Source organism: Nomascus leucogenys, chromosome 16 (genome assembly GCF_006542625.1).
Source record: "Nomascus leucogenys isolate Asia chromosome 16, Asia_NLE_v1, whole genome shotgun sequence".
In the NCBI taxonomy this organism is placed as follows: Eukaryota; Metazoa; Chordata; class Mammalia; order Primates; family Hylobatidae; genus Nomascus; species Nomascus leucogenys.
The window spans coordinates 13,420,919-13,437,910 of NC_044396.1; the positions used below are offsets into that span (position 1 = coordinate 13,420,919).

Below are 16,992 nucleotides of genomic sequence, written 5' to 3' on the forward strand. Positions count from 1 at the left end.
AGTGTCCTAGGAGTTAGGCAATTTTTTTTTTAGGTTATCCAGAGGCCTCTGGCCATGCTTAAATACTCACCTTTAAAACCCATGTTTAAGTACTTATTGGTTTAGTCAAGCATTTGACTCTTGACTTTGAATAAAACCCCTTAGCCAATCCTATTCTAGATGTAAACACTCATACTGCTGCATGCCCTAAAGAGCTTTCCCAAAGTAGCTCAGTTTTCAAAAAATAACCAACAGATTAAGTTGGAAGACTTAAGACAGCATGGAAAAGCCTTAATTTTTGACAAGGGGATGAGTCTGAAGTTGGTCCCCACAGTGACTCCAGATCTATTTGTTTCCATAAGCAAATCCATTAGCATATATACACACATGAGTTTCACAGAATCTGTTTCTTTCCTGGCTGTATTCTTTAGGCAAATCAACTTAAGTAATAAGGGCACTGAGGATTATTCTCCTTCAAGCTACTGACCTGGTAACCTTGGAAGAAGTTAAGAATTTCCTTAACTCCAGTATTGTAGGCCAGGCCCTGCATTCTGACCACCGTGCCAGGCTGTGGAGGGACACCGCTAAGATTAGCAGCTGTAGGGAAGTAGCCAAGACTATTAGGCGAACCTGGGGGGCTAAAGGGAGAGAAAGCACAGTGAACCAATAGGAATAGACAATGTTGAATACTTACTATGAAAACATTAGTTACTTAAGGAAACAGAATTTCTCAAGGCAACCTTTCTTATACTTCTCAGAGCTGTCTTTCCTAAGACGGGTGAAAACACCACAGCAGTTCTGTCTCACATTTCCACGAAAGCCAAAGGTTGAAAGGCAGCGAGATTAGTGCAGAATTACATACAGGGCTTCCTCACATCCCTGATATTCTTAAGAGGAGAAGAAGGACAGAAGTAAGCCTCATGTCAGCTCCACCACAAAGCACCACTTCCGAGGCCCAGATCTCTGATGATTCACCGGCTAGCTACCAAGAACACTAAGGCATGAAGAGGCACGTATACAAAGAACTAATGGGAACCACAGCCACAGAGACCAAAAGTATCCAAAGTGATTGCACCAAAGAATAGACTGTTCTACCCATATATAGGAGCATGAGGAATAGCACAGCAGTACTACAGTGAATCAAAGTACTAGACTGCCCATGGGTTATATTTTCCTGCCTTTTAAAAAAATGAGGGTTGGGGAAGTTGGAAGAGATACATAAAAAATTATATCAATCACCATTAACACAAGGGAGAAAATTGATGAGTGGATCTTCCGGTATATCTGTAACCATAACCTCCAAGGAACACCAGCCAAGTAAACACCCAATTTTATGTGACAACTTGAGTCATTACCATATTATGCAATTAGTTTCACCCTGTTCCCACCCAGTCTGTTTTCTACCTCAACTGGTGGCCATTATTAAAAATTTTTATTACACAATTCATTTTACATAATATATAGTTTAATATAATTAAAACTCATAATTGAAAATATATAGGGAATTTTTTAAAAGTCATCAGCCTAAAGAGTAATATAGACTTGCAACTTTGGATTATTAACCTTTGTTCATCTGAGTTGTTAATTGTCCCATTTGAAAGATAATTAAACACATAATAGAAGGGACTAAAAGTCTTTGAGATTATCTATCATACATAATCCCAACAGATGGCTTAATAGGAATGGAGTCAGATGTGCCTCCAGTCCCAGACTGTCTCTAATTAGCACAGCAACCTTAAGTCATTTAATTCCTTCATTTGCTAACTGGGGGGTGATCGGCACTTTCCTAGTTTCACAGAACTGCTCTTCAGCTTCAGTGACTTAGCATATCAAATTACTTCATAAACCATAAAAATGCTGTAACATTACTTCATTCTTGCTATTTCCATCACCATCGTATTTCATCATTTTAAAAATAATGGGAGCCTGAACTATTACTTTACATTAAGCTGCCCTTAACCTTTTATGTTGCTAAAGCAGTGGTCTTTAACTAATTTGCAAGTAAGAATCACCAGGGGAGTTTTTGTGGTTTTTTTGTTTGTTTTTTAAACAACTCTCTATTATGAGATACTAGCCCAACAAATTAAAAATTAGAAACTCAAGAAAGCCAAACCCAGATATTGATATATTTTAAAGGCTACTATGTGATCACAATGTGAGATTTCAAGTCAATTTATGGGCAACTGTGAGACTAGAGAAAGAAGTGCTAAACTTTTGGTCTAAGTAGGACATTAGCCACTATTCAGCCATACCTCTTCATTTTCACAGAGGTGGAAACAGAAACTAAGAGTTAAATAATTTCTCAATAGGTCACATAAGTTACCTCTTGCCAAACTATAAGAACCACCCAAACTCTTGACTTCTGGTTCATTGCTTTCCTCCTATACAACTAGCATTCACTCAAAGATGGTGTTTGCTCAGATAGATAGCAAGTCTAATATTCAAAGACCATCAGGACTTCTGCACCTATTTCATTACTAGTTACTTAGACTTTTCCAGACTAGACATAAAAGGTCATTTTCACAGCATACAACTTACTTTCACAGCTTTATCCTGCCATATTCTATTCCGTTTGCCTAAAGATCTTCTATAAATTAAGCCTGAGGTATCTAGTACTCTCAAAATATAATCCGGATAAAACTAGCCAAAGTAAATTGTTGCACAACTAGAAATTTAAGCTTATAAACGACAATTATATTCTGCATAGAAATTTAAGCTTATAAACGACAATTATATTCTGCATCTAAGGTACCATCTATTCTGATGAAGCTTAAATACAACACAATTTGGATTCTTACCCCTTATTTTTCACAACTATGATTACCTGCTGTATACAAGGAATCGTAAGAAAAATTTAAAAAGCCATATATCTACCTGACAGGGCATGAAAGTAAGAATTTTTCATCAACCTAAATTCTAGGCCGGGCGCAGTGGCTCATACCTGTGATCCCAGCACTTTGGGAGGCCAAGGTGGGCAGATCACTTGAGGCCAGGAGTTCAAGACCAGCCTAGCAAACATGGTAAAATCCCATCTCCACTAAAAATACAAAAAAAAAAAAAAAATTTGCCAGGCATTGTAGCTCATGCCTGTAATCCTAGCACTTTGGGAGATGAAAGTGGGTGATCACTTGAGGCCAGGAATTTGAGACCAGCCTGGCCAACACAGTGAAATCCTGTCTCTAAAAATACAAAAAAAAAAAAAACAAAAAAAATTAGGACGGGCATGGTGGCTCACGCCTGTAATCCCAGCACTTTGGGAGGCCAAGGTGGGTGGATCATGAGGTCAAGAGATTGAGACCATCCTGGCTAACACGGTGAAACCCCGTCTCTACTAAAAAATACAAAAAAATTAGCCAAGCATGGTGGTGGGCGCCTGCAGTCCCAGCTACTCAGGAGGCTGAGGCAGGAGAATGGCGTGAACCTGGGAGACGGAGCTTGCAGTGAGCTGAGATCATGCCACTGCACTCCAGCCTGGGCGACAGAGCAAGACTCCGTCAAAAAAAAAAAAAAAAAAAAAAAAAAACACAAAAAAAACAAACCAGGCATCATAGCACATGCCTGTGATTCCAGTTGCTTGGGAGGCTGAGGCACGAGAATCACTTGAACCCAGGAGGCAAAGGTTGCAGTGAGCCAAGATCGGCTGCACTCCAGCCTGGGCAACAAAGTGAGGCTCTGTCTCAAAACAAAAAAAACCCTAAATTCTAAATTTTAAGGTCTTTTGTGGATTACTGAAATAAGAATCAGCAAAAATAATTTACATTATAAAAATGACAAGATAAAGACAAATATGAACTTATATGTAGAAAAATAAAAAAGAATTTACTAAAAAACTACCAGATCTAATAAGCCAGTTCAGCAAGGTTACATAAGATCAATACACAAAATAAATCAACTGCATTTCTATACACTACAACAACCAAAAATAAAACAATTCCATTTACTATAGCATCAAAAATAATAGACTTAGAAAAACATTTAAAAGTGCAAGACTTGCACACTGAAAACTACAAAACATTGTTAAAAGAAAAAAGATCATCTAAATAAATGAAAAGGCAGCCCATGTTCATAATTTTTTTTTTTTTTTTCACCATGTTGGCCAGGCTGGTCTCAAACTACTGGCTTCAAGTGGTCTGCCCACCTTGGCCTCCCAAACTGTTGGGATTACAGGCGTGAGCCACCATGCCTGGGTAAGAATTAATATTGCTAAAATGGCCATACCACCAAATTGATCTACAGGTGCAATGTAATAGCTATCAAAATTCCAGCTGTCTTTTGTACAGAAATTGACAAAACTGAACCTAAAATGTATATGGAAATAAAAAGAATCCAGAATAGTCAAAGAAAAAGTAGGACGACTTTTTCTTCACAAATTCAAAATGTAGTACAAAGCTACAGCAATCACTACAGTATAGTACTAGCATAAGGAGAGGCATATAGACCCACGGAATATAATTGAGAGAACAGAAATAAACCTATACACTTATTATCAATTGGTTTTGTTTTTGTCTGTTGAGGCATTTTATTCGCATGTATTATACCCCCAAGAACATGAATCCCAGGGTTTTCCCTCCTGTGTGTGTGTGTGTGTGTGTGTTTTTTTTTTTGAGACGGAGTCTCACTCTGTCGCCCAGGCTGGAGTGCAGTGGCGCGATCTTGGCTCACTGCAAGCTCTGCCTCCCGGGTTCACGCCATTCTCCTGCCTCAGCCTCTCCGAGTAGCTGGGACTACAGGCGCCCGCCACCACGCCTGGCTAATTTTTTTTGTATTTTTAGTAGAGACGGGGTTTCACCGTGGTCTCGATCTCCTGACCTCGTGATCCGCCCACCTCGGCCTCCCAAAGTGCTGGGATTACAAGTGTGAGCCACCGTGCCCGGCCCCTCCTGTGTGTTTTCATCTTGCTTCTTCATGGTCTGTGATGCCAGCCGAAGTTGTCAGTATAATGAAACCAAACTGATGACATAGAAGCAGATAATTCTGCCAATTTTCTAGATCTTTGAGTTGCACATGAAATCTGAGGATGATCACACTTATTTAACTTGCCTGTGAGGTTCACAACAATTTCCCCAGCTCTGTGATCTCAATGACTTCAAATTCGCCATTGTAACAATGCTTCATCATCAGTCAGAAACTGGACAATAACACTGGGCACAGCCTTCTAAGAACCTGATGTTTGCCTCTCGTTTTGACATTGTTGATGCTCTTAAGAGCAATGGTCAGGACATTCATGTGCACCATTTTGATGGCACAAAAACAGTTGGTCATAGATTTTTGATAAGAGTTATTAGAATGCAATTTGATGGGAAAGAGGTGTTTTCAATAAATGGTGCTGGAACAATGGACTATCAACACGTAAAAGTATGACTTTGTTTTTATGATATATATTTGTTTATGATATATATTTATATCATAATTTTTTTTTTTTTTTTTTTTTTTTTTTTTTTTTTGAGACTGAGTCTCGCTATCACCCAGGCTGGAGTGCAGTGGTTTGATCTCAGCTCACTACAACATCTGCCTCCCGGGTTCAAGCAATTCTTGTGCCTCAGCCTACCTGATTTTAAAGGAATGATTTTAGACCCCTACCTCACACCATACAAAAAATTAACTCAAATCGAATCATACCTAAATTTAAGAGCTAAAACTACAAAACACAAAACATAGTAGCAAATCTTTGTGACCTTGGGTTAGACATCACACCAAAAGTGTAAGGGAAAAAAGAATAAATTAACTATCAAAATTAAAAACTTTTATACTTTAAAGGACACTATCAAGAAAATGAAAAACAACCTACAGAATCGGAGAAAATATTTGTAAATGATGTCTTATAAGATCATATTTAGAATATATGAAAAAAATTTCCAAGTGAAAATAATCCAATTTAAAAATGTGCAAAGGATTTGAGTAGACATTTCTCCAAAGATGTGCAAATAGCTAACAATCACATAAAAAGATTCTCAAAATCAATGCTCATTAACAAAATGCAAATCAAAATCATGAGATAGCAAACCCACACCCAAGAAAATGGGTAAAATTAAAGACAGTAAGAATTGGAAAGCAATTACAGAAATTAGAACCTTTATATATTGTTAGTGGGAATGTCAAATGGTGAAGCCACTTTGGAAAACAACTTGGTTGGCAGTTTCTTGGAAGCTAAATAGTTACTGTATTATCCAGCAATTCCACTTCTAGGTATATACCCTAGAAAACTGAGAACCTGTGTCCACACAGAAACGTGAATGCATATGTTTCAAGTAGCATTATTCTTTTTTTTTTTTTTTTTTTTTTGAGACGGAGTCTCACTTTGTTGCCCAGGCTGGAGTGCAGTGGTGCGATCTCAGCTCACTGCAAGCTGCGCCCCGCCCCGGGTTCATGCCATTCTGCTGCCTCAGCCTCCGGAGTAGCTGGGACTACAGGTGCCCGCCACCTCGCCTGGCTAATTTTTTGTATCTTTAGTAGAGATGGGGTTTCACTGTGTTAGCCAGGATGGTCTCGATCTCCTGACCTCGTGATCCACCCGCCTTGGCCTCCCAAAGTGCTGGGATTACAGGCATAAGCCACCACGCCCGGCTCAAGTAGCATTATTCTTAATAGCCAAAAAGTGTAAACAACTCTAAATAGCCATCAACTGATGAATGGATGAACCAAACGTGGTATGGCTCTACAATGGATTATTTCACCATAAAAGGGATGATACATGTTACGATATGAATGAAACTGAAATATTATCTGGAACAGGAAAATCTATAGAAATAGAAAATGGATTGATAGTTGTTTAGGGGTGGGGAGGGGGTCAGCGAAGAGATAGAGGACAGGCAAATGGGAGTTTCTAACTAATGGGCATAAGGTTTCTTTTTGGAGTGATATAATATTCTAAAATTAGACTGTTAAATGATTACCTAAAGATTAGATTGTAAAATTATTCTACAATTGTAAATTTTGGAACTCTGTAAATATACTAAAAATGACCAAACACCTACAATAGGTAAATTTTATCAAATTATCTCAAAGCTGTAATAAAAATCACGTCTATTGGCTTTATGGCAGTAGTTTAGAGAAATAGCATGAAATTTTCTAATTGCACACCAAATAAGAATAAAAAGTTCTTAAAAAAGAGCTATGCCAATTAGTAACTCATCTGAAGTTATGTTCAATGTCACTGTTTTAGATTCTTACCTCCATTATACCTTTACATTTCAGATTCTCAAGTGCCAGTATTTATTAACATATAATATATACATTGTGTCAATAATGTAACTTGTACCGAAAAGATATAAAAGTTCAAAAATTGATAGGACCACAGAGGAACCAAAGGGTTAGGGACAAATGACCAAGTCAATGTAACAGTGTATTCAAAGGTCCTACAGTTTTGGAGACTGTACCACATCAAATCAACTAACAAGGAGACTGTCCTTGAGCTGGATAAGCAAACTTACGGTTGCCCGAACAAAGAGTTGAAGGGATGTGAGAGGAAATGAAGGGAAAGAAAGTAATACTAGAGGGGCTGTTCCAAAGGCTTGTATCCAGAAAACTGCTAGAGCATCACAGTTGCAAAGACATTAATTACTTAGGATCACAGCCAAGGCTCCTTCAGTAAGCTGCACCAATATCATGTTAGGAAATTACTGAATGAAATACATGAGTTAATATATTTTAAAGTTGCTGAAGACTTCCTCCACTGAGGCACTTAATATCCTCTGTACATATATAGGTAACGTAGGCCAGCCCTGGTGGCTCATGCCTGTAATCCCAGCACTTTGGGAGGCCGAGGCGGGTGGATCACTTGAGGTCAGGAATTCGAGACCACTCTGGCCAACATGGCAAAACTCTGTCCCTACTAAAAATACAAAAATTAGCCAGGGTAGTGGGTGCCTCAGGAGACTGAGGCAAGAGAATCGCTTGAACCCAGGGGGCAGAGGTTGCAGTGAGCCAAGATTGCACCACTGCACTCCAGCCTGGGTGACAGAGGGAGACTCTGTCTCAAACAAAACAACATATAGGTATTAAGTTTTTCCAAGCACAATGTAAATAAAAATTCCATTTCCCTGATAAGTTATGATATCTTTTCCTTTAAAATTATGAATTTTACCATTCAATCTTCCTTTGCTTTGACTACCTGCTCCCAGCCCATTGTTTTGTTTTTGTTGGGTTTGAGACTCTGTCTCCCTGTCACCCAGGCTGGAGTGCAGTGGCACAATCTGCAACCTCCATCTTTCATATTCATGCCATTCTCCTGCCTCAGCCTCCCAAACAGCTGGGATTATAGGCATCTGCCACCATGCCTGGCTAATTTTTTTATTTTTTCAGGATAGAGTTTTGCCACGTTGGCCAGGATGGTCTCGAACTCCTAACCTCAGGTGATTTGCTCTCAGCCTCCCAAAGTGCTGGGATTACAAAGCCACCATACCCAACCCTATTGTTTTGTTTTCTGAGACAGGGTCTCACTGTCAACCAGACTAGAGAGCAGTGGCAAAATCACAGCTCACTGCAGCCTTAAGCTCCCGCACAGCCCATTGGTATGCCAATATCAATTTAATTGGCCAAGATTCTATTATTGGACTATCCAGAAATTTCTCCCTGCACTATATTTTCCAGACCCTAACATATATTGTCTAGTTTTATAATATACAGTGTAGCCTAATAAATCATATAAAATTATATGTAAAACAAGATATTAACATACTGGATGCCAAGATGCCCATATCAACATACTCATAATATATACTATATTGATAAGACTTATAATACTCTTCCTCCATTTAATAATTACCAAGTACAAACATTGGCAATACTAATTAATACCAGGTAATTTTCTAAAATAAAGGTAGTCAGAAGTATGAGAGTATTGATAATATTCACGATTTGAGGATTTGCCATATATAGATATATACAGCTTTTTTTTTTTCAAAAGTGACAGGTTTGTGCTGTCTCCCAGGGCTGGAGAGCAGTGGCAGGATCATAGCTCATTGCAGTTTCAATCTCCAGGCTCAAGCAAATCTCCAGCCTCAGCCTCCCACGTAGCTGAGACTACAAATGGGTGTCACCATCCCAACTTAAAAAATAATTTTTTGTATGCCCAGGATGGTCTCGAACTCCTGGGCTCAAGTGATCCTCCTACCTCGGCCTCCTAAATTTCTGGGATTACAGGTGTGAGCCACCACACCTTGCAGACTTGCCATAATTTCACTAAAAAAGAGAGGCCAAAGTATCATATGTATGGTTAGAGAAATGGATTAAGTGGGAAGATTAGAGAATTACATTCTCCCCTCTGAATGAGTGACTACATATTGTTTCACATTTCTGAGAAACCCTGCAGAGAAATCTAATTTCCACTGCTTTGTAAAATGACAGCACAGAACCATTTTATCAACATTAACATCCCTAGTGTTACAAATACCACATATTTGGAAGTAACTGGAGACATACTGTTTGAATCCTTGCCAGTGTAAAACCTAAAGTCAGTTTTCATGTAGGAAACCTTTAAACTGACTTTAATTTTCATCTGAAATTAACAAGGTTAACTTTTCAAGATTCTTCATGGATTTAATAACTACAGCAGTCTATGGACTGATGACTACCTCTGGACCCTGGATTTCTGTTAGTGCTCCTAAAAGTCCATACAGGCTTCTCCAGGCCTGCGCTTCTACCATTCAGAGAAAGTCTAAGGAACCAAACAAATAAATAGGAAAACACTTTGGCGCAAATAAATAAATCTTCCAAGAATCTATCTCACCCAAATACCTGGCAAATTTATGTGCTGTCAAAAAAGTTTGGTAACTAAACTTAAATTTACCCCAAGGCCGGGCGCAGTGGCTCACGCCTGTAATCCCAGCACTTAGGGAGGCCAAGGCGGGTGGAGCACCTGAGGTTGGGAGTTCAAGATCAGCCTGACCAACATGGACAAACTCCATCTCTACTAAAAATACAAAATTAGCTGGGCGTGGTGGCGCATGCCTGTAATCCCAGCTACTTGGGAGGCTGAGGCAGGAGAATCGCTAGAACCTGGGAGGCGGAGGTTGTGGTGAGCTGAGATCGTGCCATTAAAGTTTTCACATTAGCAAAGGGTCATTTACTCCCTGAAAGCCATACTGAACTCTCGCTGACTGGTAGTAGAGAGTGAGCTGGCCACGGCAGTTGTTCTTCCTTACATCATTTAGAAACCTAATCCAAACTAAAAAACCTGATAATCGTAATCATGGCCACCCATAAAAATTACCTGGCACTCCTCTCATATTATAATATTGCTTCATATTGCATCACTATTACTATTATTTCTAGCATCATTTCATTGGATGCTAAATTCTTGTTTGCATTTGTGATACTAAATATTTAACTTGTAAGAAAACTTTTAAATCAACAATTCTTTTTTCTTGGTCCTATGAGAACACTTGCAACAACAAGCAAATTAGAAAGTAAACTGATTCCCATATGTTACCACTGGGATAAACTAGGCGAAGTGTACAAGGGATCTCCATGTATTATTTGTTACAACTGCATGTGAATCTCAATAAAAATTTCAATTAAAAAAGTAAACTGGAATAGGAAGAGCAAGTTCAAAATAGGAAATGTAAGCATCTCTCAGAGGCTTGGTAATCTTCTGGTTCAACTACAAAGAATTCCAGGATAGAACACAGTAACACAACAAACCAAAGATCGATGTGTTTAGTAACACATACATATTACTAAATATACATATTCATAGGCTGGGCGCGGTGGCTTACACCTGTAATCCCAGCACTTTGCGAGGCCAAGGCGGGCGGATCACTTGAGGTCTGGAGTTGGAGACTAGCCTGACCAACATGGAGAAACCCCATCTCTACTAAAAATACAGAAGTAGCTGGGCGTGGTGGCACATGCCTGTAAACTCAGCTACTCGGGAGCCTGACGCAGGAGAATCGCTTGAACCCAGGAGGCGGAGGCTGCGGTGAGCTGAGATTGTGCCACTGCACTCCAGCCTGGGCAACAAGAACTAAACTCCATCTCAAAAAAAAAAAAATATATATATATATATACGTATATATATGTATATATATACGTATATATATTGAATAATGAATATGTATTTATATATATATAGAATAATGAATATATATTATATATATATATACACATACATATATTCATTCATTAGGTTATAACAAAAGCTGGTTTTAAAACAAATGGTTACCCCAAGAAAGACAATGGTTATTCCTCACCATAAAGCTTTTATACGAGCATGCACAGTTTACTTGTGACTACATCACTCATTAAAAAAAGTAAAACTTCCTGTGCTTCCTCTGTTGGCGCAAAATGTTGTTGCTTGGCTGGGCATGGTGGCTCACACCTGTAATCCCAGCATGTTGGGAGGCTGACGTGGGAAGATTGCTCAAGCTCAGTACTTTGAGACCAGCCTGGGCAACAAAGTGAGACCCCATCTCCACAAAAAGTCAAAAATTTAGCCGAGTGAGGTGGTGCATGCCTGTAGTCTCAGCTACTTGGGAGACTGAGGTGTGAGGATCGCTTGAGCCTGGGAGATCAAGGCTGCAGTGAGCCATGGTAGCGCCACTGCACTCTGCCCTGGGTGACAGAGCCAGACTACATCTCAAAAAACAAAGACAAAAAAGATGATGTTACTTGTAATTTACAGTGTCATACAAAAGGCAAGAGATGCATAGAAGGTATGTATGTCATTCAGTCTTTGAAGAATCAGCATGTCTCTCACCTATGCAACAGCTTTGATGCAAAGGAGAATATTCTTTTCTGAGAAAAATGAGAGGTCAGAAGAAAAAGTAGGGCTTGATGTAATGAAAGAGAAAAGATGTGAGGTAACTGATTTTGTATTGATAATCAGAGAGGACCCAAATGGAAAGCCCTTCTAATTATTTTTCTGCCCTAGGCTAAGGTATGAGTCACTGGATAACTGAAACCCTCTTCTGAGGGAGAGAAGGGGGTGAAAAGCCCAAAAAGAGAGAACAAAACCACATGAGGCATACATGCTTTCATTTCACCTGCTCTTCCAGATGCTGTTGTGACAGCCTCACTTTTATTTTTTGAGACTGAGTCTCGCTCTGTCACCCAGACTGGAGTGCAGTGGCGTGATCTTGGCTCACTGCAAACTCCGCCTCCCGGGTTCAAGCGATTCTTCTGCCCTGGCCTCCCGAGTAGCTGGAACTATAGGTACCCACCACCGTGCCCTGCTAATTTTGGTATTAGTAGAGACGGGGTTTCACCACATTGGCCAGGCTGGTCTAGAACTCCTGACCTCGTGATCTGCCTGCCTCAGCCTCCCAAAGTGCTGGGATTACAGGGGTGAGCCACCACACCCAGCCCATTTATTTTTATTATTTATTTTTTGAGACGGAGTCTCGCTGTGACGCCCAGACTGGAATGCAGTGGCACGATCTTGGCTCACTGCAGCCTCCGTCTCCTGGGTTCAAGCAACTCTCCTGCCTCAGCCTCCCTAGTAGCTGGGATTACAGATACTCACCACCACACCCAGCTAATTTTTGTATTTTTTAGTAGATGGAGTTTCACCATGTTGGCCAGGCTGGTCTTGAACTCCTAACCTCAAGTGATTTGCCCGTCTCAGCCTCGTAAAGTGCTGGGATTATAGGAGTGAGCCACCATGCCAAGCCAGTTTTTTTTTTTTTTTTCGAGACAGATTCTTGCTCTGTTGCCCAGGCTGGAGTGCAGTGACACGATCTTGGCTCACTGCAAGCTCCTCCTCCCAGGTTCACGCCATTCTCCTGCCTCAGCCTCCCAAGTAGCTGGGACTACAGGCACCCGCCACCAGGCCTGGCTAATTTTTTGTATTTTTTAGTAGAGACGAAGTTTCACCGGGTTAGCCAGGATGGTCTTGATCTCCTGACCTCGTGATCCACCCGCCTCGGCCTCCCAAAGTGCTGGGATTACAGGCTGGAGCCACAGTTTTTTATTTTTAGTAGAGATAGGGTCTCACTTTGAGACTCAGGCTGGTGTCTAACTACTGGCTTCCAGTGATCCTCCCACCTTAGCCTCCCAAAGTGCTGGGATTACAGGCATAACCCACCACTTGTGGCTTTTTTTCAATGGAGGAAATTTAAAAATAAAGAAAAACACAAGAGCTTCTGATTAATAATATCCCTAAAATATGCTGTTTCAGATTTCCAACTTATCAGAGTGGAGGCCAAAACATATTTGAGCATTTACATAACAAAGTTTTTTAATAGCCTCAAATGCCCAGTAGTTATGACAGGTTAGAAATTAATGTTTTTCGCCGAGTGTGGTGGCTCACACCTGTAATCCCAGCACTTTGGGAGGCTAGGCAGGTGGATCACCTAAGGTCAGGAGTTTGAGACCAGCCTGACCAACATGGAGAAACCCCTTCTCTACTAAAAATATAAAATTAGCTGGGCATGGTGGTGCATGCCTGTAATCCCAGCTACTCAGGAGGCTGAAGCAGGAGAATCGCTTGAACCCAGGAAGCGGAGGTTGTGGTGAGCCGAGACTGCGCCATTTCACTCCAAGCCCAGGCAACAAGAGCGAAACTCTGACTCAAAAAAAAGAAAAAAAGGAAAAAAAAAAAAAGAAATTAATGTTTTTCTATCAAAATTATAAAACATCTTTGGCATATGCTTTTTTAAATCACACCAGATTTGCAGCATAAATAAGAGCAAAAAATTCCCATGTTTGAATGCTTTCATGTTGTTATGTAGGTAATTTCACTAAAAGTGGGGAAATGTAAAATAAAATAACACACTCCAGGGGTTAATTTGGAAGTATTAGCTTATATATAATGCACCTGACCTTCGTTTTTAAAATTCCACTTCTGTAAAACTGTCCTACAGAAATACAAGCATGTCCCCTGTAACCCCAGCACTTTGGGATGCTGAGGCAGTGGATCACTTGAGCCCAAGAGTTTGAGACCAGCCTAGGCAAAATGGCAAAATCCCATCTCTAGTCGGGGAAATAATGTTTGAGAGAGAGAGATAAAATCAAGTGTTTAAAGATCAACATGAGCTTTAATAGAGAAAAATTAAAAGTACAGATATCTACAAATAAAGAAACTTAAATTATATTTTTACTCTTTGGACATTTTGAAGAATTTACAAGAATGAGGTGAATATACACAGAAGAATTCACTGGCACATTTTCAAGTTTTAAAAAAAGAAAGAAGGAACTATTAGACAGTACACATTAAGATGTCACATTATTTAGAAGCATACACATGTATTACCAAACTGATAATAACGGTTACTCCTAGACTCGGAGGTGTATAAAACGGGAGTCTTTACTTTTACTCACTACACTCCTATACTCAGACTTAATAATGAGCACAATACAAATTTTAAAACTACTGGTAGAAAAAAAAAATTGACCTACAGGCCCACATCCAAACTTATAGGAGCGATTAAGCCATAAATGTCAGTTCCTTCTGCCTTTGGGGCTTCAAGAGTCATGGTCTTATTTCCAAGAAACTCCTTCCTGTACCACTACTCAGGTGGCAAATAGTGATGGAAGTGGATATTCTACAATTACACTATAGGAACAAGAACGCTGGCAGACATTCAGAGACACTAAGGATTCCATTCCTGACATTCTGATGACATAAGCAATTATCACAGGGTCCAGAGAGGGTGGCAGATTGGGGCTGGGCTACGCGTCTGGCACAGTATTCCATCATGAACAGTTACTCATGCTTCTCAGCCTTTTCAAACCTTCAGAAGACAGCTAGCTGACAACTGTCATAGGCTTTTTCTTATTTTTCCTCTCCAGTGGAATAAAAAATATCTTCAATAGCATTAATGTTTTAAAAACTTCTAACAAAATAAAAAACGTAATTAAAAGTGGCTACAAACTTGCCTGTTACTATGAGACCCCTAACTCTTACTCCCTAGTGGAAAACTGTATATTGGACAGGGAAGAAAAACACAATGCAACATAGCTGTAGGATCAGACAGGTTAGGTCCAAGACACTTATTATAAGCTTCACTTACATGCTCATGTATGTACTCAAAATATTTCGTCTAAATGGCTTGGAAAGAAGCTAACATTCGGTCTCCCAACTCCCAGACTGACATATTCTCTCCATTATATGCTAGTATGCTATGTCCAAGAAATTGAACACAACTAAAAAGACAGACTTAAAATATATAGACTCTAAGAAAACACTAAATAATCTAATTCTGGATTGGTTTATAGATATGTTTAAAGATTTAGGAGGAAAAGAACATAAGCCCTGGAATATTTAAAGCAACAGTTTTTATTCACTGTGCCATAACATAAATTCATACTACTTCAAAATACCATTGTTCCTGTTATGAATTTTCCATTTTATGATTCATTCATCTGATATTGCATTCTACTGCAGTGATTACATCACTACTCACTTAGGGTCCTATGACAGGAGAGGTAAAAAAGGAAAGCTGTAGACATAGGTGACCTAAAAGATCATGCTGTCAGTATATGGTTAAAAACTGTACTTCTTTTACTTTGTCTTGAAACAACCTTCTTGGTCAGAGATATGACAGAGGCTGTGGCCTGCCACGCTAAACTTCAACATGGCAGACAATATGCTTTTGTGAGCTCAGGCACTGGCTATCAAAGAAGTCCTTTGTTTCTGCCCCTCATTTCCATTTCTGTCAGAGCCTTACCTGGGATAGTACGCTGTGTAGTTCATGAAGAGCTGAGTGCCTGCTGGGTAGTACGCTGTGGAGGGCTGCAGTGCTCGTGGATTCAAAATCACAGAGGGCTGATAAATGGCAGCTTCTGTAGGAATAACTGCAGCAGGAGCTGGAAATGTGTAGGAGGGAGGAGACAGGCCTAGATACGCAAAGAGAGATTCTTTGAGACATGTTTGTAACAGCTGACATGCACGTGCTAGCACTAAAAACAGAGTCACTGTTCCATTTACACATTTTAAAGAAAGAGACCACAGTTCTTTATCCTATCCCAAGCAATTTCCTTTTGATTATATAGTTAATACATAGAAGTATCTGAATTCCACCCTGTCAACCTAAAAAACAGTTCTTAGCCTGAAATTCGGAAACACCAACAGCAAGTGGATTTTCATGTCTTCTCAACCATTTCACAATATGTAATTTTTTTCCCTCGTGTTCCTGAGTGCCAGTTAACTACAAACCAAGTCTCAGAGGAAAGAAACATGGAACTGACATTTAAGTTTCATACTAGAGGCTACTAAATATTTAAAATTTTGAGTTATGCTTCTACTCCCTCTTGCTATCTACCCGTCAGTACAGCACCAAATGAAAAGTGTTATGATATACCTCTCTTGGCCACTACCACATATTAGGTCAAAGCATAGACTGTGCCAGAAGGAACTGACCTAAAAGAAACGAGCAGATCAACTCTACATTATTCTCACCTAAAGGCAAGCCACATGATGGGCTTTGAAGCTAATTTATATTTTCAGACCTTTAAAAAGAAAAAAAATCCAACCTGGGAAATAGTCCCAAAGGAATTGATGCCTAAGTCTTCCTGGGAATCAACTAATAAAAAGCTGGCTCAGGATTAAATTTAAAAATGGGCCCAAACTCCATTGTCTTCTGGTTATCCAACATCTTCTAGGTTTAGAAACAGAAGGCCAGCGGCTGGTCACTAGCTTTCACTTGTGGAATGAACACAACTATCCGGGCCATCTATACCCAATAGAAGAGTTAAGTTGAGATGCTGAATGAATATGGAGTCCCCGACTTTAAGCTTCATACCTAGAACCACCACATTTTGCAATCAGCAGAGGCCCAGGAAATAACTTTTTCCCATAAAAATCTCCAAGCTGACTTCAAATTGTCTTTTGTTCCTATGAGTTTCTACATTTCCATGGAGATGAATAAGACAGCAAGCTAAATATGGGCGTATAGACAAAAGACCAACATATTGATCTCACATTTAGCTTGAGTGCCTCTTTCATACTCATCAAAAACTGTGCAAAAGAAAGACCAACAATACAAATTGAGGCGCCTAAGTCTCACAGAAAGTTATACAGCCTGTGCTCATATTTTGATTTCTTATATTTTTTTTAGTAGAGACAGGGTTTCGCCA

General features: G+C 39.7%; 1 protein-coding gene across 5 annotated transcripts in view; it reads right to left on the reverse strand.

Moving 5' to 3' along the window:
• Nucleotides 1-16,992, reverse strand: part of ESRP1 (epithelial splicing regulatory protein 1) — a 67,771-nt gene that overhangs the window by 14,063 nt on the left and 36,716 nt on the right. For 3 of the 5 annotated variants that reach the window (XM_030795263.1, XM_030795262.1, XM_030795261.1), the window contains exons 13-14: nucleotides 15,585-15,753; nucleotides 467-617 (exon numbers count right to left, since the gene is read on the reverse strand). In XM_030795263.1, coding sequence (XP_030651123.1) covers nucleotides 467-617; nucleotides 15,585-15,753 — 320 coding nt within the window. The remainder of the gene's footprint in view (nucleotides 1-466; nucleotides 618-15,584; nucleotides 15,754-16,992) is intronic. The other 2 variants (XM_030795265.1, XM_030795264.1) reach the window with 1 other exon arrangement.